The sequence below is a fragment of the Schistocerca serialis genome, chromosome 7 (assembly GCF_023864345.2).
Source record: "Schistocerca serialis cubense isolate TAMUIC-IGC-003099 chromosome 7, iqSchSeri2.2, whole genome shotgun sequence".
In the NCBI taxonomy this organism is placed as follows: domain Eukaryota; kingdom Metazoa; phylum Arthropoda; class Insecta; order Orthoptera; family Acrididae; genus Schistocerca; species Schistocerca serialis.
The window spans coordinates 182,742,704-182,769,682 of record NC_064644.1 but is presented as its reverse complement, the minus strand read 5'-3'; the positions used below and the strand labels follow the sequence as shown (position 1 = coordinate 182,769,682).

At 38.5% G+C, this 26,979-nt stretch overlaps 1 protein-coding gene across 1 annotated transcript in view; it reads left to right on the top strand.

Annotated features, from left to right (window-relative positions):
* Positions 1-18,058, top strand: part of LOC126412310 (mRNA-capping enzyme) — an 86,946-nt gene extending 68,888 nt beyond the window's left edge. Inside the window, exons 11-13 of the mRNA XM_050081831.1 lie at positions 4,765-4,865; positions 9,105-9,295; positions 17,738-18,058. Coding sequence (XP_049937788.1) covers positions 4,765-4,865; positions 9,105-9,295; positions 17,738-17,862 — 417 coding nt within the window. The 3' untranslated portion in view covers positions 17,863-18,058. The remainder of the gene's footprint in view (positions 1-4,764; positions 4,866-9,104; positions 9,296-17,737) is intronic.
* The last annotated feature ends 8,921 nt before the right edge of the window (positions 18,059-26,979 follow it).

Below are 26,979 nucleotides of genomic sequence, written 5' to 3'. Positions count from 1 at the left end.
GGCTACCTTTGTGCCGATTGTGCCATGGTCTGCCTACCTCTTAAATCTTGTGTTTACATTACATTCATTTAAGCAGTTGCGAGCGGACTCACGCGCATGCGCAGTTGAGTTGTGCATGTGTAGTACATTCTCCTGTTTCTGGCTACGGAAGTGTGGCTGTTAGCTGTATAAGCAGTAACCGGGAGCAGCAGGATGCTACCCAGAAAAATAATACTGCCATGCACAAGGTGCCAGATTCACAGGGAGCAAGCTGGGGTGTCTGCCCGGGGTGGAAATTCATATTCTTGAAGGAAAAAAACCTCATTTCACATAGAATCCAGCGCATGTTGGTCTATCGATTATTTATATGGTTTTCAAATGCATCCCTGTTGGTTTTTTGAACATATTTGATCATGTTCCAAGTTTATTTCTGAATGAATCATAAGTAGATTTTTGAATGCATTCATAATGTACATCATGCCTTTGCCAGGAGAATCCCAGTCAAATCTAGGAATAAACTTTACTGCAGACAGAAGGAGATGGGGCTATACGAATGAGCAGAATAAAGTCGAATGGTTGAGTGCCAGACACTGTTTATGTCCTTGACTGGGTTTGCAATGATCAGCATTGTTATGATTACTAGTGAAATCCATAGATTCAGACACCAAAGTGGAAATAAACAACTAACAGGAATAACAGGTAAGAAAGATTATGTCTTATCTTCTTGGTGTATCCAAGAAAATGAAATTCTGGCAGAAAATTTTTGGCCAGATCACTAGTAAGGGCCATGTACGGTCCCCAGTAGCAGCCCTTAAGTTCTGTTCTGGGAGTAGTGTGGAAAACGTGTTGTATGAACATGTAATAATGCCTAACCGGAGAATAAATGTGGGATAACTAAACCATTGATTGTGGCAGGGTTAGGAAAGTTAACCGACAAATAAGTTTTGACACTGACTGGAATAGTTACAGAATTGATGATGACAAGATTGTTTGTTAGAATGAGGAAGTAGAAGAAGCAGGGACATCACACAAATTATGGAAGAATATGACGATTCCAAATTTATATAAAAGTTTCATACTACTACTTTTCGATCTTGTGCTTGAGAAGCTGGAGCATATTAATTAAATGTGAAACTATTTCCTAACATAAAGCTTTTTGCTTGTAGTAAGCCCGATAGGCATTTAATATTGGTACTTTGTGAATTATATTCTGTCATTTATAAAAGTAACCATTTGTGCCAAAACAGTGTCGTTTATTTGGTGTGTGTTAAAGTTGCTGCAATATTAGACAGGCCTATTTCGTTTTATCTAGCAGGCGCTGACAAAATACATGTAATGAGATCGGGAAACCACGCCAGTCTTGGATACTATTTGTATTAACAGCTTTTCCAGTATTAGACAACGACATTCCCTTTCTCATGTAGCATAACATTTGATGAACTTTGATGAAAGCATGCCATGTAAAGCTGTAGCAAGATTAGAGAGAAAAAATGCTAGGACTTAAGGATTGAAGAGATATGTACTGTCTTGCTTGTCTCTTATCTTCATTGGTTTTATGTACCCTACATTTAATTTTATGTCATGCAAAAAAGCAGGTTATTAGCTAATAGGCAATAAAGAGTGCAATTCTTGTCAAGAGTTCTTGTTCTCCTGGTTACAGATAATCCCATCCAATATTAATTGCGAGGGGAAAAAAAAAGAAGAGGGGTTGGATGTCAAATTGGCCGACTGGGAGCAGGAGAGGCACCAGAAGACATTTTAGTTTCCACTGTCCCGAATATAGTTTGATGGCATCCACAAAATATTACATGTTTGAATTCCACTTAGCGAAATACAGTGACGTGCAATAGAAGAATGCATGTGAAGAGGCATGACACTGCACTTTGGCACACTTTAAGACCAAATAACATGCCTTACATTCCCTCAAACACATGTTTTATACATCAGACTCTTCAGAAAGATGTGTGCTACAAAATGAACATATTTTTGAAAAGTCAATTTTTTTATATATATTTTTTTGGCGTCCTACCTCAAGCGCTCGATGGAGAGGGGTTCGGAAATATTGTTGATCCAGGGCTGATGCACATAGCAGTCTGATTTGCAGTGGGGAGGTGGATAGTCTCAACATGCCCCATGTTTATGTTTAATGATTTTGCTGTTTCATCTTCCTTTATTGTGCTCATGTCAAATGAAAACTAAACGGATTTCTGTGGCCGGGATCTATAAAGTGAATTAAAATACATTCACAGAATTACGGAAGGCCAAAATATGTTATTAGTTTCAGATTTTATTTTATTTCCACCTTTCTGACAGTCAAGCATTAACTGCCTTGCAGAACAATGAAGCTAGTTTTATCAGTTTACTAAACAAATTTGGCTTTTATTAATATTTTCCAATTTATTTGAAACAAAGTGTTTAATTCCACACTATTGGCTAATTTCAGCTGTTTACTGCATTACAAAAGTGCATGTTTTCTAGAACGTATGGAATTATGCCATATTATAGAACCAAACATGAGATAATACAGTACTGGTAAGCGAAGAAAATTTACATCCGAATCTGGACATACAACTGTGCACTTTAAGCCGAATTATGCATTTTCTTATGGTTCACAAAATTCAGATGATCTTGGAGTATCATCTGATGTCTTGTTTCTTTTATGACATAATGTAAGATCGTTTAATGTTTTACGCATACAAAGATATGGGCTTCCTGCCTTGTAGCTGCGCAGGCGCACTGATGCCTGTTATCCGGTGGTCTATGGCAGCTGCTGAAATGAACCTATTTCTAACAGGTCATGGGAAAATATTTTGAATGGTTGTTTGAAAAGCGGTACTTTCAAAGTAAATTTCCTTTTACACAGGATGAATTACGTGCTAGAATGCACGATGAATTTCTTAAATCACAGAGCATTTTACTCTCATTTAGAAACAACTCTTTTAGGACGACCATTTAGAAAAATTTCGAGCACAGAAGATCAGACCTTTATGTCGCTATTAAAAATTTTACTGTCTTATTTGTGTGATGTATCTTAAAGTGTAACACACGCAAAAAAGATCAACTTTATATATGAAAGCCTAGCTTCTCTTGCAGCTTATTAACCTTCAAGACCAACATTATAAGTGAAAGCTTTGCTTTTATTGTAGCAACGCTATGTATATTAACTTAAACCATAAACTTTTCCTATTTGTGTGTTTGCTCTACATAATAGTGATGTAGCTATTGCTGTCATTGGCTGGCAAGATCACGTGACATGAGCTATAACTGGCTTACAAAACCATATCTCCATCTTGATTTCAGTACTTCAAAAAATAGGATGCGATGTTTGGTGGAATTTGAATTTATACTTTAGTAATACAAAAATATGAAGCGTACATGTTGCTGCACATCAAAGATCTTTCCAAAATGTGCTTTTCTTTTCCCCTGAGTTTCATTTTCTAAAGTGCCGGGAAATTCTACACCGGTGTATAAAACCATAACCATTCAAAGGATTGATAAGCTTTACAGTTCTGAGGAAAAGGATACTGTCACTTAACACAATAAAAGTGTACTTTCACCCAGGAGAAAGTGTATTTTTAACTGGGACATCCGGAAATTGTTTTCCTTGTCTGCCTATACACCCCGAGTTCAGACGTCTATAAATTGAAGTGTAATGATTGCCCGTGCTATTACATCAATCAAACAGGCAGAGCTGTGAAGATAAGATATAAAAATCATTTATTGGGGAAGAAAGGAGTGAATGTTCATAATTCTGCATTTGCCAAACCTTTACTGATTGATTGCTAAGCATATCCCAAAAAATCTGGAAGCCACAATTATTTTGAACAGAGAAGTGAAAGGGCGAAAGATGTATCTTTGGGAAGGACTAGAGATCTTTAAACATCTAGAGCTCAGGAACAGAAATTTACTAAATGACCAACTGAATCTTGCTTGCAGACAATTTGTGAAGGTTTCAAACCTATACTGTACATAAAATCTTCATGCAGTTGCCAATAACCTATGCATAATTTCGACAAGTATGTCTCCATATTTGTAGATAGTGCTGTTACATTGTCTTTAGGTTACGTGTATTTCTGAAGAAGATGGGTTTACACCCATTGAAATTATGGTCAAAGGTTGAATAAAACCACCTTTTGTTGCAACTGGTTGGATGCTTTGGGTTCATTTACTTAGTTTAATTCGTGTTTTGATTTTCTTGTTGCTACTATTTCGGAAACATTCGTAACAGTTTCTGGATGCCCATCTTATTACATGGACAGGGGACTTCAGCTGATGATATATATGAGGAAAAGTACCACCACAGCTTTATCTTGAGAATGTCTTTATTCTGTCACATGACTAGTTTTGGCAGCAGTTCAAATGGCTCTGAGCACTATGCGACTTAACTTCTGAGGTCATCAGTCGCCTAGAACTTAGAACTAATTAAACCCAACTAACCTAAGGACATCACACACATCCATGCCCGAGGCAGGATTCGAACCTGCAACCGTAGCGGTCACGCGGTTCCAGACTGAAGCGCCTTTAACCGCACGGCCACACCGGCCGGCTTGGCAGCAGTGATGGGGCCTGAGAATAGCAGTAATGTGTTGCCGAAACTAGTTGTATGATAGAATAAAGACATTCTCAAGTTACAGCTGTGTTGGTACCATTTCTCATATATTGTCAACACTTCTCATTATCCTTACTTCTGTTGTGAAACACTGGTACTTTGTATAGTTTTATTGACTTTGCGTATGGGTATCTTCGGGTGATCTATTTATTTCATTTGCTTTTTCCCCTCCCTAGCCATATGTTGCTGGACGATGCATGGAAGTTTTAAAGTGGAAGCCACTGAGTCATAATTCTGTTGACTTCAAGTTGAAGATATTGACAGAAAGTGGTGCAGGGTAAGTGTTACCTTTTAGTGTCATAAACCTTCATTTTTCTTTTGTCTTAAAGTAATCACAAAATAAGTTTAGGAATTTTGTTCAAGAAGCATAAGCTCATTTAAATTCTCGTACATCATGAATCCCATTATAAGTCAAGAAATACAATAGCAAAGAGAGGAACTGTGCCTATGTGCTGCAGAAACAAATCGCGTCATGAGAGCCAGTCTGCTTCTACTGAACAGACATTCAAAAAGAAACACACAGTATCTTTAATGTCTAGTTCAATTATTTAAAAAACTGAGACTTTGTTTGAACAGAAAAGATGGGATGAGATTTGTGTGTACTGCAGGAGAGGATCAGGAGAGGTGAAATATGAGATTCTGATGTAGAAATAAATTAATAACAACGTCAACTTGCAGTATCCTGCCGATAATGAGGGGTTCATAATTGGGATATTGAAGATAAAACAAAATCAAATGAAAGGCTGCAGATGGGTATAAAAGATGAAGGATGCCAGAAAAAAGATACAGTATGAGAAAGAACAGAAGGTAATACTCCCTGATGAAAAAAGAAACAAATTTGATTTGCAAAAAGATAAGTGGGCAGACAGAGTGAGAAAATAACTATACAGTAGTGATGAAGAAGGAAATCCATAGCAGAGATTCTAAAAATCAAAGACAAAGAAACAAGGTTAAAAGTTGAAGCCAAGTTGAAAGCACAAGAAAAGCCTGTTTTGTAGAGATAGTCCCCTCTCTGGAGTTGAAAGCCACTGGTGTTGGGAGGGGAATCCAAATTACCTAAATGGTGAAACGAATAATTTAGAGCCTTATTCCATAGTTTTCAGATATGAATCCAGGACAGCAATATTTATTCTTGCAATATTTTGACTGATAAATGTACAACCATCTGCAGGGGAAATCTTTGAAGATAACCATACAGCCATCTGCAGGGCGAGTTGGTGACTTAATTAAAACCACTTGACATAACGATATACTGTGGAGTAGATGTACGTTTCCTCCACAGTGTATCATTATGTCAAGCGGTTTTAATTAAGTCACCAACTCGCCTTCAGGATAGGGGTACAGTTGTAAGCCATAATATCAGAATAAGAAGAAGCAAAAGAAGAAGAAGAAGAAGAAGAAATACTACTGTTCCAAATGTGTACCTCAAAGATGAGGCAATGTTCTATCTTCCGGAAAAACTTATACACTTCAGAACTTTCTGTTGGCTTCTCAGCAACAAGGTACTGAGTATTGCCATTGTAGGCAATTTGTCTGTGACAATTCATTTTGCCCAGTAGCATAGTAGCACATATGCTTGTATAAAATGCCATTCCAAACTAGCAAGGCTTTTTATATATCACTTACATGGTGTTACAGATCACTCCTTTCACAACATATATGCCTTGCCACTTTTAGGACTAGAGATTAAACAAGATTTGCAGCTGGAGTTTCAGTGAGGTGACTTTTGGGAGCAATGCAGATCAATAGGGAACACAGTGCCTCCATTGTCCACCTGGAACCCTCCTTGCCAGTTATGATGATTAATGAAATCATCAGTTTGGCCAGTCATGTTGGCTGGCTACTGGTCACAGTAGAAATAATATGCAGAAGTGCTGCTTGCTGTGATATTGACACATCATATCCAGGTATTTGGTCTGTTTATTCTGTGTCTCGGTGTTGGAGTGATGGCTTATGTGTTTCTCATAACACTCAGGTCATGACTTATTGACGATGTTGTGGGAGAAATGTGACCTGTATAAACTGCTACTCGGGTTGGAGGCCAACAGTGACACTGCAGTTCTGATTCAAAAATGTTCTGATGTTGACAGTGAGATAACCAGGAGCCAGTCTTTGTCTTAACGTACCACTTCTCATGGGAGGTCTTCATGAAATGCACTCTATGAGTATGAAAATATAGTTTTCTCACCTGTTGATCATAATGTCTTGTTATTAAACACATTGCCCTCAAAACCTGTTGTGTGGATGAACCAGCTTCAAATTATGATGTAGCTAATTGGAGCACTTTGCTGAGATAAAGATCAGTTGAACTAAGTGCTTTTGAATGCAATTCTCTATTGAGGGGCAAAGAAAAAAATATGTCCAGATCGAGCAATTCAGCAAAGGGTACATTCCAATTTTTACATGTGAAAATGAATTGTCAGGTTAGAACATATAGATTTGTAGGTATTATGCATGCAATTGACCATATTACTTGCCGTAATGATTAAATTTCAGTCTCCTGGCTACTATATTAGTTTGCTGGCTGTAGTGCTTGGCGAGCAAATTGCAGATTACTGAAATTACAAGCTACTAGAATCTACTGCCGGACATAATTCCTGTGCTGGTTCATATAATTTTCTTGGCAGGAAAGGAACAAAACCACTGTTGTTGCTTGATTTGAAATGTAACAAAAATAATTTGCCCTCGGTTCTTCATGTTCCTTTAAACTAGGAAAGGAAGTCAGTTTTGATAGGGTTGCCTACAACTGCTGCTGTAACTACTTTTTCCAGAGATCCATAAATTGTGGATTCATATCTGTGAAACACTTGGGGCACCACTGAATAAGTCTATTGTTGCCAACTTAGGTGTTGCCTCCAGTACCCTACTGTTGATGTAACATTGTTTATAGAGTCTATTTGTTGAACCAGTGAAGTTGTAATAACTCTGCACTCAATTCTCAAAAGGATATATTCACAAAGCAATATTTGTTCTGAACTGAAAACTGAGTAACAAACCAGACACCTAAAGCCATTGATACATCAGCCAAAGTAATGATCCTAATCAAGTCCTTAGGAAAACGTGGCAATTTACTGTTTCTTGTATGGCACTTGATGGTACGCTTTGCAGAATAATACCAAGTGAAAGATTGCTACGTGGCCCCAGCATTTCTACAGTGCTGACTATTAAAATTCTGCAACCATATCACGCCTTACAGAACTGCTCATAACACAGCATAGTGCTAGGCAGCTCCCTTTACAACTGGATCAATGCACGGTGGTGCCCATGAAAAAGAGAAGGAACCTGATAGGGTTGAATTATAAGGATCAGTGGTAAACATGTTGAAACTGTCAAATCCTTACTTATCTAGGAATAATGCTATAGAGCAGTTTGAATTATGGTAAACACATGAAATCAGTAGTCATGAAAGTGAGTGGAATACTCTGCTTTGTTAGAAGAATTCTGAGTGAGTGTTGTATATCTTTAAAGGAAACCACATGTTAGATATGAGTGCTCTCCAGCATTTTGAGTCCTTATCAAATAGATGAGACAGCAGAAACACACTGCTAGCACATTAACAGTTTATTCCAGCTCATGTAAAAGTGTAACATAGGTGCTAAGGTAATTTAAGAGGAATGCTTAGAAAGAAAGTCTGCTGTTCTTGTAAAACCCTGTTGGGCAGATTTAGGGAACCATTACTAAAGGAAAAGTATGTCTGTTATGAACTGTGAGAATATGATGAGAGAAATTATAGTGAGTTCAGAGCATATAGGTAGTCATTCTTCCCCCATTCCATACATAAATGGAAAGGGGGAAAGTCACAAAGTACACACTGCTGTTCACTGTACAGTATTTTGCAGAGTACACACTCCAAAAATGAAACTTGAACTTCTTGGTCACTTGTTTTTGACTGCTTGTCAGCTTGCTCTGAATATGTTTTAGACTTTTAAGCAACTTTTGCAGCCAACTGCTTGAGAAAATTAGTTGTACATTAGACAGACAAATATTTTCTATGTTTTCCTTAGAAACCAGAGAAAGATATAACAAAAGATGATGATCTGTGGCGGAGGTTTTAAAGTTTACAACAGTGAACTGTATATGTGCATTCAATTATCTATAGTTATTTAATATCATTACCATTTTCTGCCAAGCAACAGCAGAAAATTCCATTAATGTTAAAATTATTTACTTCCCAATGTAATAATGCAATTGGTTTTTAAATTTTCACATTAAGAATACAAAGTTTTAATGGCTCAGCACAAAAGTTTAAGTTCACATATAAGTTAGTAGAAGGGTGAACAACAATTAGGGAACAATAGATCGCTACTCACCGTATAGAGTAGGCATTGATCACAGTCACAAAGGAAAAGACTGCTAAAACAATAAAGCTTCTGAACAAAGTCCTTATTTTGCAGTAGAAACAAAAAAACACACACACGGCCACTTTCTCAGGATGCTAGAAATTGACTGCCAAGGATCAAATTGTAAAGAAAGTGTAGGCCCAAATATACTTTTGTAAATTTGTTACCTTTTTCAGAATACTACCTCGAAAAGTTGGTCAACTTTTCGTAAGTGGTCTTGATCGGCCATTTGCAGCAATTAAGATCAACAAAACTCTAAAGGAATTTGATAACAAAATAATTGAATGCCGATTTCAAGATAACCAGTGGGTCTTCATGAGAGAAAGGACTGATAAGTCATTCCCCAACAGTTTTGACACAGCCAAAGGTAAGTTCACTCAGTCTAAAGAAGTAATGAGTTTTTGAAAATATAATACTGAATTGCATGGGTTTTATCTTTACCATTATGATTGTTTTTGCCAGTAAAATAATAATCTCACAACAGTAATAATTCTAGTGTTGCATGATTACAATCAGCTCCTTTTGTTTTGGTGTTTTGGTATTTCAGCTAGCCTATATCAGTTGTAACAAGGTTCAGTTGAAAAATGGCATTTGAGGTACCCTGCAATTTCAGTAATGCCACAAGTAGTGTGCACCATCTATAGAGCTGTTGAAACAGATGGCTTCCCTGTACACTCACATTATATAGTGTATTGCGTAGGATTCTAGGACGATATAGCAAAAAAATGGTTCAAATGGCTCTGAGCACTATGGGACTTAACATCTGAGGTCATCAGCCCCCTAGAACTTAGAACTACTTAAACCTAACTAACCTAAGGACATCACACACATCCATGCCTGAGGCAGGATTCGAACCTGCGACCGTAGCGGTCGCGCGGTTCCAGACTGTAGTGCCTAGAACCACTCGGCCACCCCGGCCGGCGACGATATAGCAGACTGTTCTATAGACAACTGTTATCTGTTGTAAAACTTACCCCTGAAAATAATATTGACTGGTTTTACATCTCACACAGCTCAATTGAAATATCTTTCCAGTTGGCATTAATGAAGGTTCATTCGTAAATATTGTGTTGCTTATGGATGTCGGGATATCAGTTCTACAGCTAGTACTAATTAATTAATTAATATATATTATAACACCACATTTCAAAAGCTTCTTTTCTTTTCAGAATGAGAAGGTAGGAGACGAGGTACTGGCAGAAGTAAAGCTGTGAGGACGGGCCGTGAGTCGTGCTTGGGTAACTCAGTTGGTAGAGCACTTGCCCACGAAAGGCAAAGGTCCCGAATTCGAGTCTTGACCCGGACACAGTTTTAATCTGCCAGGAAGTTTTGCACCTTCTTTTCTTTTGTTCTGTAAACTTTTTATTGTTCATTTTTCACTTCCATAATAAGTTACACTTCAGGCAAATACCTTAGAAAAAAGACGTGCTTAGATTTAAATTTATATTCATTGCTGACAAGTTTCTCTTTCTCTGAAATGATTTTCTTGCTGTTGCCAGCCACAATTTTATATCCTCTCTACTTTGGCCATAGTCAGTTATCTTGCTGCCCAATTAGCAAAACCCATCTACTAGTTTTAATGTCTCATTTCCTTATCTGATTCCCTCAGCTGAGGTGTTTTCATTTCAAGTGTTTTATAACTATACAAATCAACTGCTTTTCTAAGTCCTTTTCGATCCTTTACAGAATTACAATGCAATTGTCAAACCTCAAAGTTTTCATTTCTTCCTGAACTTTAATTGCCTATTAAAATTTCTCTTTGCTTTCTGTCACAACTTGCTCAGTTTACAGATCAAATAACATTCGGGCTAGACTGTAAGCCTGTCTCAGTCCTTTAACTAATGCTTCCATTTCATGCCCATCAACTCTTATAGCTGTGATCTGATTTCTGTACATGTGGATGACATCTGGCTCCATGTATTTTATCACTGCTACCTTCAGAATTTCAAAGTGTATATTCCAGTGAACATTGTCAAAAGCTTTTCTTTGGTCTATGAATGCTACAAATGTAGACTTGCCTTTATTTATCCTGTCTTTTAAGGTAAGTTATAGGGACAGTATTGTTTTGTATTTTTGTGCATTTCTCCAGAAGTCAAACTGATTTCCTCTAAACAATTCATGTTGGTATTTTGTAACTATGACTTATTAGTAAACTGATGGCTTGGTATTATTCACATCTGTCAGCACCTCCCTTCTTTGAAATTGGGATTATTACAGTTTTCTTAAGTGTGAGGATATTTCACTTGTCATATATCTTTCATACCAGGTACAACAAGTTTATCATGGCTGGCTGTCTTAAGGCTCTCAGTAACTTTGATGGAATGGCATTCACTACAGGTGTCTTTTTTCAACTTTAGTCTTCAGTGTCCTGTCAAACTCTTCTTGTAAGATATATCCCATCTAATTTTTGTCTACTTGCTGCTCCTGATCTACAATGTTATCCACAAAGCTGTTTCTCCTCATATAACCCTTTTGCTTTTCTTTCTGCCTTCCCTTCTTTGCTTAGCACTGTCTTGTCACCAGAGCTTTTGATGTTTATACAGCTGCTTCTTTTTAATTTTCATGTAGGTGCCATATGTATTTCCCTTAATATTACAATATTGGAAATTTCTGGAGAGAGCAATACATAAAACAAGGGAAAGGCAACCACGCCCCTATAGCGGAGTGACTTGTTTGGGAGTCTGTGTGGTTGTGTGCATGAATGGTAAAAGATGTATTGATGGTAAAAGAGCGAGTGCTCTGAAAGCTGGTATGAATCTTGTTGTCGGTTATGTGTTACTGTGCTCCACTCATCAATCCTTTGTAGGTGAGTGGTTGCTTTGCCCTTATTTTATGTATTTTCCCATAGTATTGCATGTTTCTACAGCTTTGTGTTTCTTCTAGAGCCCTACCTGCTTCGACATTTTCAACTTTTTGTCAGTCTAATTTTTGAGATTTCTATGTTTCCTTTTGCTTCCTTTATTTGCTGCATTTTTATTCTGTAAATTCAATTCAGTATCTGAAACAAAGGGAATTCTGGAATGATAATGCAGAGTGGAATAACGATAACAATTCGAGTTAGGGTAGATCGCTATGCACTACATGAACAAGGTACCAGATGTCAGACACATTTAAAAAGTAGACTGTAGGGTATCTGAGGGTGAGGACACAGTTCCACATTCCTAAAAAACTTCGACACCACCTCCCCCATTAGATTCGCCTGGCCCTCCTTCTGCCCAACAATCCACCTTTCTCAATGTTGGCTTCCACCTTACGAGTGGTTCCATCAATACCTCTGTCCGCATCAAGCCTACCAACTACCAACATTACCACCATTTTTACAACTACTGCCCATTCCATACCGAAATTCCCTTCCATATAGCCAAGCCACCCATGGTTGTCGCATCTGCAGTGATGAGCAGTCCTCTCTCTCTAAATATGCCTTCATAGACTGGAATTACTGAGCCCATTTTGTCCAGAAATGTTCTCCCCATTGGGGTTTCGACTACCATTCATTATGCCATGAAATGAGGAATATCCTCCCCATCCTTTCCACAGTGGTATGCCACAGACCTCCCAACCTCCACAAATATCCTTTTCTATCCATATTCCATCCCACTTCCAACCTCTTGTCCTGTTGCGCATATACCTGCAAAGCAACTATTTGGAAAACCTGTCATGTACATACTCTCTCTTCCACCTACTACAGTCCTGTCACAGGCATTTCCTACACTATCAAAGGCAGGCCACCTTCAAAAGCAACAATCTAGTTTACCACTTCAACAGCCACCCTTGTGCAGCATCCTATGTCGGCATGACCATTGACAAGCTGTCTGTTCGCTTGAACAGTCTAGGTCAGACTGTGTTCGGGAGACAGCTGGACCACCCAACTGCCAAACATGCCATGCAACACAATGTGGTTGACACCAGTGACTGCTTCACAGATCATGCCATCTGTATTTTTTCCACCATCACCACCAACTTTTCTGAGTTGTGCAAGTGGGAAGTCTTTCAGCTACATATACTTTCCCTCTCTCTACTTCTCTCCTCTCCCATTTTTCCCCTTCAGCACTGCTCTCCTGATGCTGTGCCTAGCAGCATACCATCCTGTCCTGGCGATATCTGTGCACACTGCCAAAGGCACAACTGCAGCATATTGCTCATGGAAACCACACATTGCATGTTGAACCACCATACAGCGAGACCTTCAGAGGTGGTGGCCCAGATTGCTGTACACACTGGTACCTCTAATACCCAGTAGCACATCCTCTTTGCATTGATGCATGCCTGTATTCGTCGCGGCGTACTATCCACAAATTCATCAAGGCATTGTTGGTCCAGATTGTCCCACTCCTCAACAGTGATTCGGCGTAGATCCCTCAGAGTGGTTGGTGGGTCACGTTGTCCGTAAACAGCCCTTTTCAATCTATCCCAGGCATGTTCGATAGGTTTCATGTCTGGAGAATATGCTGGCCACTCTAGTCGAGTGATGTCATTATTCTGAAGGAAGTCATTCACAAGATGTGCACGGTGGGGGCGTGAATTGTCATCCATGAAGACGAATGCCTCGCCAATATGCTGCCAATATGGTTGCTCTATCAGTCTGAGGATGGCGTTCACGTATCGTACAGCCGTTACTGCACCGTCCATGACCACCAGCGGCATATGTCGGCCCCACATAATGCCACCGGCATATGTCGGCCCCACATAATGCCACCCCAAAACAGCAGGGAACCTCCACCTTGCTGCACTCGCTGTACAGTGTGTCTAAGGCGTTCAGCCTGACTGGATTGCCTCCAAACACATCTCCGACGATTGTCTGGTTGAAGGCATATGCGACACTCATCGGTGAAGAGAACGTGATGCCAATCCTGAACAGTCCATTCAGCATGGTTTTGGGCCCATCTCTACTGCGCTGCGTGGTGCCGTGATTGCAAAGATGGACTTTGCCATGGATGTCGGGAGTGAAGTTGCGCATCATGCAGCCTATTGCGCATAGTTTGAGTCATAACACGATGTCCTGTGGCTGCACGAAAAGCTTTATTCAACATGGTGGCATTGCTGTCAGGGTTCCTGTGAGCCATAATCCGTAGGCAGCAGTGATCTACTGCCGTAGTAGCCCTACGGCAGCCAGAGCGAGGCACGTCATCGACAATTACTGCCTCTCTGTATCTCCTCCATGTCCAAACAACATTGCTTTGGTTCACTCTGAGACACCTGGACACTTCTCTTGTTGAGAGCCCTTCCTGGTATGAAGTAACAATACAGACAAGATCGAACTGCAGTATTGACCGTCTAGGTATGGTTGAACTACAGACAACGTGAGCCATGTACCTCCTTCCTGGTGGAATGACTGGAACTGATCAGCTGTCGGACCTCCTCTATCTAATAGGTGCTGCTCATGCATGGTTGTTTCCATCTTTGGTCAGGTTTAGTGACATCCCTGAACAGTCAAAAGGTCTGTGTCTGTGATGTGATATCCACAGTCAACTTTTATCTTCAGGAGTTTTGGGAACCGGGGTGATGCAAAACTTTTTTTGATGTGTGTAAATACAGCAACCCATCCATGCTACAAATAAGCTCAGATAAAATTATATGTAAATTGTAACTCCATAAAAATGTATGTTGAGCCAAGAAAACCTTATCATATGTCAACTTTGACAAATTGAATTTGCTGAGAGCTGAGTAATATGGTTTTCAGGTTTCCTGATATATTTTGTTGCATTTTTTGTTGTGTCACACACTTACATTTTTGTCACACTCATTCATAGACTTTTAGCTGTGTTTGACAGCACAGTTTCCAGGTTACGATATTGCACTTTGCATTATAATGCCACTGGTGACAGTTTGTTTTGTCATTGATGAGATTTTCTGTGTGTAATTACTTTTTTGTACTGTACTGATACTGGGCATTGGTGTGCTTTAGGACATGGAGATCACTTTCTATCCAATTATCTTGGTGATCTGGGACTCAGTTGCCCACTTCCAGTGATCTCATTTCATTCCCACATATTTTTTATCAGTTCACAACATCGAAAAAGAACTGATCACAGAAGTGTTCCCGAATATTTTTGCAAATTACAGAAACCTTGTTTGGTCTACGAACAAGCCATTTTGGCAGCAAAAAATAAGAACATAGACAATGTGAACATAAAAATTCAAAGTCAGATCTCTGGATAATTGCATTCATTTAATTCGATCGATTCTATTACTGATCCAGATGAAGTCATCAGTTATCCAATCAAATTCCTAAATTCATTGGATTTGCCAGGAATTCCACGGAACAGTTTGCAGCTGTGGGTCGGCTCAGTGATAAACGTGCTACACAATCTCAACCAACCGAAACTAAGTAATGGAACAAGACTCCTTAAGAAGCTGGTAAACAATGTGATTGAAGCAATGATAACGATAGGAAAGTTCGAAGATGAAGTTGTTGTTCTGATTTCAAGAATACCACTGATTTCAACTGACTTGCTGTTTCAGTTTAAGCATGTCCAATTTCTAGTTTGCCTTGCATTCGCAATAATGATTAATAAGTCGCAAGGCTAATCATTGGCAGTGTGTATGGAATAAATCTTAAATTGGCATGTTTTTCCCATGGGCAGTTGTATGTGACGTGCCCAAGGGTCATTGAACCATTGTATGGAATAAATCTTAAATTGGCATGTTTTTCCCATGGGCAGTTGTATGTGACATGCCCAAGGATCATTGAACCACCGGCACTGTTCATTTTCTCTCTGGAAGTAAAGACAAAGAAATATTGTTCATCACTAAGCATTTTGATGGCCACATTAAAGACACAAACAAATTATTGTCAAAACAATGAATTCCAATTTATTTCATTTCAATAAATTCGTGCTCTTACTGAAATTGTGTTGTTTCAACTCACACAAATTCAAGGAAAGTTTCGGTTAAATGAATACCTTCTTGGCCGACACACTGACTGCTTGACTGTGCACAAACCACTTGATCCATAGACATCTTATAAAGTAAACACTTTCTGTTAAACCGTCTGTGAGAAAGAACACCCTAAGCTGTGCTGTGAAAATATGCAGTTTTGTTTTCCTTTTCAGTCATTTTTCACAGAAAACAGGAATGTTGTGTTTATGGCTAACTTTATAATCCTACTTGTTTGTAGATTAAAACCATGTGAAATACTGTCATTTAAGCTACTATCCTCACAGATCTAGCAGCTGGAGAGGTCTCTCTCATACCTCATGTGCTAATGGTTCCAACCGATTTACACATTCATTTTGACTTCTGTTCCCAATCAAGGTTGCATTTTCAATAACAGTAAATAAGATCAGAGAAAGGAGGGAGGAGGAGAGGGACAGAGAAGGGGGAAGAAAGTGGATTTAAAGAAGGGGAAGGAGGATATGGACAGAGAGATGAGGGAGCAGGAGATGGATAGAGAGACTGTGGGCCAAGAGATTAACATGAAGCAGAAGATGGACAGAGGGAGGGAAGAGGAGAGGGGTATAGGCGGGAGAACAGAAGGAGATTAGGACATATATCCAATTCCTATACATATTTAGCAATTGTGAAGCATTGCCAGGTTTGTTAGTATAAACTTAAAATGGGTTTCTGAATGTTACTTTTATTCCTCGTCTTTGTCATGATGTTTCTCACTCCACGGGTAACTTTGTTGTTAAATGACAGTGTATGCCATGTTTTCATGTTTTATGGGTTTCCTCTTCTTGTGTGTTTTGTGTGCTGTTGTTTTCTGTTGTATAATAATTAAAGTCATGTAGCGCATAGAGCACATTGTGTGTGTGCTGTGTCTGATGAGTGTTTGTTACAGTTCAGTTTGTATATCGAGTCTGATTTGTAATCATTTTTGCTGCAATTGTTTGATTATGACCTGGCCTTGTGTGTAGCTGTATATCTGAAACTTGCCTGTTTCTATATTGTGGGCTAATTAGATCTCTTGTGGAAGACTTTGCTAGTTTTCTCTATTTGCAGAATTGACGTTCCTTGTCTTATGTTATCTGACCACAGCTGTTTACACAAATATCAACACAGGCCACGGAAATACATTTCATCATTGACACTGAAACAAACAAGAAACTAATCTTCTCAGATCTCACTGTAGAAGACAAAAACTTGTCTCCATTCTTATGACTTCTATTTTATCCTAACTCGAATACACATTTTTCCATCCAAACTTGCTGTCTTCATTATGTCACTCCATATCATTTAATTGCATTCTTAATTCTCTTGTTAATGATTCTTTTGTTATACACTCTACATGTTCCCATATTATGTGTTTAACATTAATTAGTGTGTGTGACACTTCAGCTACACAGTGTGAGTGATTTCATTTAGTACATCCATTATTTGTATTTCACAAAAAACAAATTGGACTCTTATACTGAACTGTTACGTAAGCAGTTTATTCACAGAGAGAATTCTAATGCTGCAAGGTTAGGTCATTTGTTGTTGTTGTTGTTGTTGTTGTTGTTGTGGTCTTCAGTCCTGAGACTGGTTTGATGCAGCTCTCCATGCTAATCTATCCTGTGCAAGCCTCTTCATCTCCCAGTACCTACCGCAACCTACATCCTTCTGAATCTGCTTAGTGTATTCATCTCTTGGTCTCCCTCTACGATTTTTACCCTCCACGCTGCCCTCCAATACTAAACTGCATGCATTATATGCATGTATTTTATCATTTATGGATCTCCTTATAAATTCTTTGGTCTCAAAAATTAATTGAAACTATATATTAATAAAAGTAGATATTTTTGTATCTCACTTTTTTTAATTAAGTTACTGTTAAGAACAAAATCTGTATGCTAATTTACACAGTGATTAAAACAAATTGTTGTTTCAGCTGTGTGCAACAGTATACGTGATCCAGTTACAAGTGAAAAGCTTCTGGACTTCATTGAACATCATCGATTTGGTGTCAATGATCAGGATTTGATGCCACCACCCAGCAAAGTGATGAGGAGATGAGGAATAAAGAAAGAAAAATATAAATAAATTATCGTATTTTTCTATGAAATACATCTGTTCAGCCAGTAAGCTGGAGATGTTCAAGAGCACTTGTTACTGTATCAGTAAGTGCAGTATTTCAGATGCAGCAATAGCCTTGTGCTGCTGTAGATCTAACTGATTGTTTAAAAAATAAATGATGAATTTTTTCATAAAACTTGTTCTAACCAATTATTATGGATCTTAAATATTTGCATATCCAAGTGTAATTGACAAACAGTCTAATACTGGATGTGAATGAGGAAAAATCAAATATTTCAGTGTCACAAGCTTTGGATTAAATCATAATTCAGTGAATCAAATGAAAGGAGATAATTTTGAGAGTAATACAATGCTTCAATAAAACAAAAAGTGGTATGCAGTGTTTTGAGTTCTGCATTACAACTTTATTTTACCTAGCTGGTACACTGTCTAAATATAAATCATAGAAGCAAAAACATTGATCATGCAGAAGTAGAAGTGCGCAGGGCACACACACACACACACACACACACACACACACACACACACACTCCCTCTCCCCCTCCCCCCCCTCCCCCCCCCCCCCCACACACACACACACTCACACAGCTCCAAGTCTTTTCTGAAACATAGGTATATGTAGTGATTCTCACATTCAGCAGCTTATAACTTGTTTAAAATCATAATCCATTTAACTGAGTCTTCATTCAGGGGGAAACAAGGCAAAGTAATTAATGAACAGAGCTACAGAGAAAGTTATTAGTAAATATTTTTGATCAATATGTACGACAGTTGCCCTAATGGAAATATCAACTATCAGGTCTTAATCCTAGATATGGCTTGACATTCTTTGTTTGGAAACCACTCACCGAGCGGGCAGCAGGAGAACACACACATATAAAGATTAAGGAAATTTGCAAACTTTTTGAGCTAGTGATTCCTTGTGCCAGAAGGGTTGGAGTGGAAGGAAGAGGAATGAATAAAAGGGGCTGGTTAGATTTGGGAAAAGGGAAAAGTTTGGGAAAGTCACCCAGAACCCTGGGTCCAGGGAGACTCACCAGACGTGATAGGAAGGAAACACTGATTGTTGGGGATTGCATCGGACAAAATTTGAAAACCGTACAAGATTCACCAGTCATTGTGTTACCCTTTGCAAGATAAACAATAAGAAACAATTTGGTGTGGTTCGCATTGAGGTGATATGATATGTGATAAGATTCAAAGCAAGACAGAGATTACTGACAAAACATAGTGTAGTTAATAGGAGTGGAAAGCTAGAGGCAGGGGTGATCAGTCTTTCCTTCTCATCCCATCCGGTAAGTCACCCGTGACCTGTAGTTCTGGGCAACTTTTCCAAACTCTCCCAATTCCCAAAACCTCATCATTCCTGTATCTTTATCCATCTTCCTTCCCCTTAAACCCTTCTCCCAGGAGGAGCCACTGGCTCCGAAAGCTTGCAAATTTAAATACCTTTATATGTGTTTTCTCCTGCTGCTGCTGCTTGGTGAATATATTTTTTACCTTTTCAGTTACACTATATTATCAGTGAAAGTGATATCCATAAAGTTCTCACATTTTTTATCACAGTCTCCTGGTAGGTCTATGTTTTTCCATGAAGTAATTTCCATCCCTGAATTGTGATTATTAGAGACAAGATTATACACATCATAAAAAGCTAAAAATATGCATGAAAAGTGTCAAAATATGCAACATCAAATAATTGAAGGACATGGTGGTTACTGCATGCATTATATCTCAAAGTCTAACTTGTGCATATCAGTTACGAGAAAGAGTGCTGCCCAAGGAAAAAATTGGTACATTTAGAACACTGGTATCATTTTCTGAATACTTTCTGGTAGAGGTTAGGAAGGTGGCCTTTCTGGGATTATTTTCTAAAAATTTGCAAAATGGGGACGCATACCATGTTGCAAGAATTGTTCCTTTTTTGCTATTGTTGTCGGTAACAAGCAGATGCGACATGAGTGAGTTGCTGCGAAACCACCAACTTTGAGATATATCACAAGCAGAGGGGCACGCTCAAAAACTCCGTAATATTTTATTTAAAAAAACAACCTACAATCATGAATTTTTTCAAACAGCATTAACTTTTAATTAATACTACTTTGATCACTCAAAATATTTTTATAAGCAAAAAAGGACCATTGTACAACAACTGAGGTAGCTGAGCAGTATTTGAATTTGGCACTTATTGTTTCTGATAAAAGTTCACCTGTCCCATTAATAAAACTATCAATTTTGCACAAGAATTCAGAGCCTGGGTTGTTGTTTAAAATGTTTTCAAAGTTTTCTTGGGTATACCTCTGGCAATGAGGAGTTCACTAGAATAATGTTATTCATTAACTGAATAGATTCATTCAATGCCAAACCTCAAGTTTCAAGCATTTTAATACTTGCAGGTATATGGGAAAAATGAGTGCTACTGATAGCAATGGCTTTTTTAATACCAGAATCATTAAAAGCTTCCTTGCATTGGCAAACTGCCAAAGCCTTTGCACTATCGAAGTCGTTTACTACCCTTATAATGGCCTCGAAATGTTCATTGTAAAACAACACAGCTTCTACCTACGTACCCCAACAAGTTACCACTGATTCAGGAGATAAAGACACATTTGGTAGTTTTTCTTTGTACTTCTTGATGCGAGCACGAGCCTTTAGAAACACTTTCTTTGTGGATGAAATCAGTTTATTGAAATTCACAAATGTGGAACATACTTCTTCAGCAAGAAGGTAATGTACTCCATGAGCAAAGCACGTCACATGAATCAAATTGGGATAAAATCCTCAGAGGGCTTTTCCCTTCTTTGATCATATAAGGAGCAGAATCTGAAATAAGCAAAAACACACTTTCATCTGCAGAAGATTCTGGAAATATTTTTCTAATACCCTCATTCAAAAATCTGGCGAACATAGAATGATTTACTTTTCCAAGTTCTTTGCAGATCGCTAAATAGGAAGGAGGAGGCTCTTCTTTTAAAGCATCAACAATTAAATTTGCAATGTAACAGCCACAGTGTCTGTAGCTTCATCAACAGAAATCCAGATAATGCTGTCCTCGAGTTCATTGTGTATTTCTTCCAGAACATTTACGTAAATTGTCGATATGTAATTTTTACGCAATGTTGATTCATCTGGTATATTTTGATTTAAGCAATATTTGTGCAGGAAGCCTTTGAGGATAGGTTTTGTAAGTTTGAGAAGTGAAATATTGCTTGCAATGAATGTTTCACATAGATCCATGTTAAACCGACTTTTTTTGGTTATCTTTGGGCAAATCCCTGCTACTGCAACTTGCTGTTGTCAGAAGCTGTTGCTGTGTCCTTTCTTCTGCATTCTTGCGATATGATGAGTTGTCTTAACGTGCTGGTCTATTTGAAACACTCTTTTTTTCACGAAACATTTTTCTCACAAACTCGACAATATAAAACAATTCCATCATGTGAAAATGTTCCAGGATGGTCAGCTATCCACAAAACGATGTTTCTTTTTTCAGGCAGCATTATGCACAACATGCACACTACACGTCATAAACATGTTCAACTGTGTACAAGTAAATAGAAAGCTGAACTGAAACAATGGACATGTGACTAAAAGCTCGTGTAGTTCAATTTCATTGTTGTCAAAGCATACGCTATGACAGCAGAGGGGATTATCCAGGGGCACGGGCGCAGGAGCATTGACTCTGTCTGCCTGTGCCTGTTCCTGCTCCTCTTCTGTAATGATTTCGCTCAGCAGTGGCCTCGTTGTTAGTGATTCCACGCAGTTCTAGGTCATGGTCAATCTTTGAGACATCAAAATTAGATCAGGCTAGAGACAGCCATCTAAGTTTTTAAAATATTGTATATATAGAGCGAAAATATGCATCGTCACTAGTTTTTAGTTAAAATATGAAATAACCGGTGAAAAGGAGGCAAATACGCAAATGAATATGCAAAATGCAAATGCATATAATCCAGTCTCTAATGATTATATGTGATCTGCACAATACTTAACTTAAGATGACACAATTTCTATTGGATTCAAAGAGTGTTTTGTACGTGGAAATATCTAGACGTCAGAAACTGCCAAATATTGTGAATAAGACTGATGTCCGAACAATTTGTACTTCTGATCCTTCAGTGTGTCCATTGCTGAAGCATCTTTATTAGCAGGCATACCATGCTACAGGATTTGATCCTTTCTTTTTCCAATCTGGGTATCTTGTGATGTATTTTTCATGCAGTTGGCCCAAAAACCGTACAATATTCACCAATTATTGTGTTACCCTTTGCAGGATAAGCAATAAGAAACAATTTGGCACAGTTTACATTGAGATGATATGATGTGTGATTAGATTCATTGCAATAAAGATCGTATGATGCAACACTTATTGGAGCAACACTTGCGTTCCCACTGGGTTGATATGATGGGTGGTAGGATACGCTATGTGGTCTTCATTATGACAAACACGATAGCATGAATAACAATTCTGTCCCTGTTGCAATCACGAGCTCTTCTGAAGAGGACGATATTGCGGCTTATCAATATATAAAGCTCAAGCAAATGAAAAAGAAAAGAAATTACTGGGTGCTCCTGTACAATGCAGTTATATCAAACATAGTGTGACTGTGGTTTCTCATGAGCTCTCTTAACATGAACACAAATTGGACAAATTCTGTAGAATGAGTCCAGACAATTTCCACTTTTTTAGCAACTAATATCAACTGCTCTGACAAAGCAAGACACACATTTTCGACTTCCTATTTTTTCTGCTGAGAAGCTACTCATTGCGACAAGGTAAGTTGGTGAAAGTGTGTGAATTATATTAAAAATTCTCAGCACAGAAAGAAATGCACAGGTCGGGACATATTTCCAGCTTGAAAGCACACATTTGAGTGAAAGCTTCGGCTTGTGTCAGCCTTTCTAAGCCATACTCTCTTGGAAACTCCAAGAAGGAATATTAGCAATATAGGAAAAGACATATTGCTACTTACCATAAAGGAGACACGTCAAGTTGCAGACAGGCACAATTAAAAGACGCTCGTGTGAAGCTTTCGGCCACAGCCTTTGTCAGTAAATGGCACACACACTTGAGCAAGCACACCTCACATGTACGTGACCAGCAGCCCCAACATCTCAGCCCGAGATACTGGAGTTGGTAGTTGTGTGTGTCTGTGTGTTTTTCACTGATGAAGGATGTGGCTGAAAGCTTTATGTAGTGCCTTTTAATTGTGCCTGTCTGCAACTTGACATGTCTTCTTTATGGTAAGTAGCAATCTGTTTTTTCCTACATTGTTCATATTCTCTTGGGTTATTCTATACACGTTTATTATAATTTTTACAACATCAAGGCATCCAATGACCAAAACTCGAACTGTAGTGTCATCTGTTCATGAAAGCAGCTGTAGACAACTTTTATTCAAAGCTGTGTGTTTAAATGCACTGAAACTGGGGCTTGCTCAAGTTTTATATCAGGAATTAATATTTCCAGACCCTTAAGTAGGGATTCCTCCATTTCACTTTCAAAAGAAGTAATTTTTAGAATACAATTAACATTTTACAATCATCAATCAAAGCCAGAGTGCTGTTATCTGAATAAGAAACTGCAACTATGTACATAATGAGTTAAAAATGATGGTACAGATTCCACGTGTTTCTTTCGTTTCAATTGTTATCTCCTCCACACCAAGCTGCTCACATGTGCTCTCAAATATGACAAAATAATTGCATTCAGGGACAAGCTGCATTTGTTTGCAGCTCGCTACCTGAAATCTAACTTTTTCAAAAGCCTTCCATCACTACAATTACCTCTAGACTCATGTTCGTGGCTTATCAACAAGATATTGTGCAACTCCATTTGTCTTTACAGACCAGCTTTAAAGACCTTCATTACCTAGAAAATGAATTCAAATTATTTAGCACACAATTTTTCTGCTGCACCTGATACTGATCCTTTGGAATGCAGTAAAATTGCACTCTGCTGAAAGACAGATGTTACAACAACAGTTTGTTAAGATAGTTCATGCAGGAGAGTTTCCAAAGCTACTCAGTAATGTAGTTGCGATTATTTCTAGATTTGGCTCTACATATTGTAGTGAACAAGTGTTTTCCATTATGAACAGGATAAAAACTGCAGGAAGGTCCCAACTTCACAACCCAACACTGAAGAGCATTCTGCAACATGCACCAGCAACAGGTCTCACTCCAAATATTTCATCCCAAAGACATGTCTTGTTTTGCAAATACAATAAAATATTACTATATTTCACTTAAACTGAATTTTTCTGTTGCACACATCATGCTACAATTCTTTACTTGGTCATAGTCTGCTCATTCAGATTTATTATATGCACTGTTGACATGCGACCCGTTTTCCAATCCCTGTGTGTGTAACTGTCTCCTTTACTACGTGCGCAATTTGTGCACCCCTGCCCAGTAGGTATGGCTGTGCCCGTGGGCACCCAGCTGACTGCCACCAAGAACAACAGCTGGAACAGCCTTTGCTAAGACATGGCTAGTCCAATTTTCTCCAATATCCTGCAAACAGGATCCATGCTACGACTTATGAAGATCATTGAAATCTTAAAACCAGGTAACCTATAATAAATCTCAAAGTTATTGTTCTATTGCCCTTCTGAGTATGATGTACAAATTACTTGAAAGACTGCTGTATAACGGAATACATATCAAGGTACTTGGAAAGATTCTTGTTGAACGGCCAGATTCCAACCAAATTGTAGTTGTGCATATCAATTACTTTCATTGAATACTTACACAGAAGTTGGCTTCCAGAAACAACTAAAGACTATTTCTGTATTTATTGACGTGTCTACAGCTTATGATACTTTGTGGAGGCAGGTTGTTATCTAGCAGCTGTCCCATGTAAATATCCTGCAGAAAAATAAATGTCTTCTTAACAATATACTGCCTGATAGGCCATTTCAGTTAATTACAGGCAACACCATTAGTCAGTAGAGCATACTCAGAAGTATAAAGCAATGGGTAGTTTGGTAATGAAGGAGAAGGCGGGGGAGGGGGTGAGAGAGAAAGAAGCTAAAAGTTGTTAAGCAAGGCCAAGACCTACATACCAGATGATTCATAAAGAAAGAACTGCATTCAGCCATTGATTCAGCAAGAAGCCACCTCTGCACAACCTGACAAATCTTGGAAACTGGCTGCATCTACACTGGGCGGCCACACACACATGATGACAATGTCGAGCATATCTGAGATGCTTCATACAGAGCCCTCGGGAGTCCATATGATAGGCAAGCCAGGAACCTCAACCAATGTTGAGGTGTGTTCTGAAATGATATGTCGATATGAAGCCTTACTAGTTGCAGATACTGCAGTAATTGTGTTCCGGTGACCATAACAGAAGGTATGAATTTTGCATTTTAGTTCTTTTCTGGATGACTTGTCTTTTTGTACAAATCGATGTTTCATCTACCAGGTAAAGTAGACCACCCTAACGTAAGAATTTGGGGGTCACAAAATCCTGTTGTCATCATCAAACGTGAAAGAGACTCACTGAAACTGAATGTGTTTTGTGCCACTTCTGTTCACAAAGTTTATGGATCTTCCTATTTTTGGAGGAAACTGTGACAGGAATGTCACACCTAGACAAGCTGCAAAATAGGTTGTTTCTTCATCTTAATGAAGATTCGAATGATTTCATTTTTATGCATGATGGTGCCTCATCTTACTTTCATCTTGAGGTACGGTGTTATCTTACCACCACCACACAACAATACTGGATTGGACAAGATGATCTTGTTCATTGCTTCTGACCCCCACCCCCCCGATTACCACCAGCCTTTCTTTTCTGTGGGGGGTACACAAAAGATGGAGTCTTTGTCCCAACTATGGCAGCTACTCTTCAAGAGCTGAGAAATCGAATTGTTGAAGCTGCCAATTCAATAAACAAGGATTTGTTGATCTGTTAATGGAATAAAATGGGCTACAATTTCCACGTTCCTCTAGCAATGTGTGGTACAGTGTCTGGGTCAATATAAAATTTGGAGCTTTCCTCTATCCAGTGACATGCGAAATGTGTTTCGTTCTTTCTTTTCAAATCACCCTGTACAATAACATAGTTTACACAAATGGTTGTACCACTTATGCATAAGGTAGTGTGTCATGGAGAGCTGCAGCATACAAGCTTTTGAACTGAAGAAGAAGAAGAAGAAGAAGACAACAACAACAAACCAGAAATAACGTTGTTGGATGCAATCTCCTGCACTGTGGTACATGGAACATTTTAATCAGAATCTTTTATCATTCAAACCTTAAGAGACATTTTCAACACATATTAATAATTTAGAAGCACAATAATGAAAATTTCTGCAAACTATGCATTGCATTTTGCATCACAGCCAATAGTTGGATGGTGGTTTAATGAAATTTACATTCTCACTATAGTTGTTATTCTTTGTTGACATAAATGACACTCTGATAGGTGTACTCTTGTGGAATTGTTAGATGAGAATTGCATGGTATTTAAACAAAATATGAAAATTCCGCATGTAAGGTAGACTGATAAGTGGACAGACTCCCACTTACTTTACAACAGAATGCACAAAGCAGCATCCAAGGACAGGCATCTGAAGATGATTGTCACTCAGGAATCTCTGTTCTTTGGCTCTTATCAGTATGAAACTGACTAAGGTGAGGAAAGAAATCAAAGAGTTTAATCAGCACTGTTAGTTTATATGACATCACTTCATTCATCTTTACAATCCATGTAACATATTCTCATAAAATCCTCAACTGAATATGAGCAATCTTTTGTCACAAAAAAGCAAAATATGGTGTGATTACGTAGGCTTTCCCGGCGTAATAAGTCTTGAAAGTCTCTTCGGGTTTGCTGCCGGATCCTTAAATCGACTTGACTTGATATTTCAGTGATCCAACTGGTCGCCATCTTCAGGAAAATGCTGATGAGTCCCACTGAGTTCTCAGCAGGACTCATCTGCAGAAGCAGCATTTTACTGAAGATGGCAACCAGTTGGATCGCCGAAATATCGAGTCAAGTTGATTTTAGGATCCGGCAGCAAACCCGAAGAGACTTTCAAAAAAAAAAAAGTTATGTTTAGTGGAATATTTACAAACAACAATAAG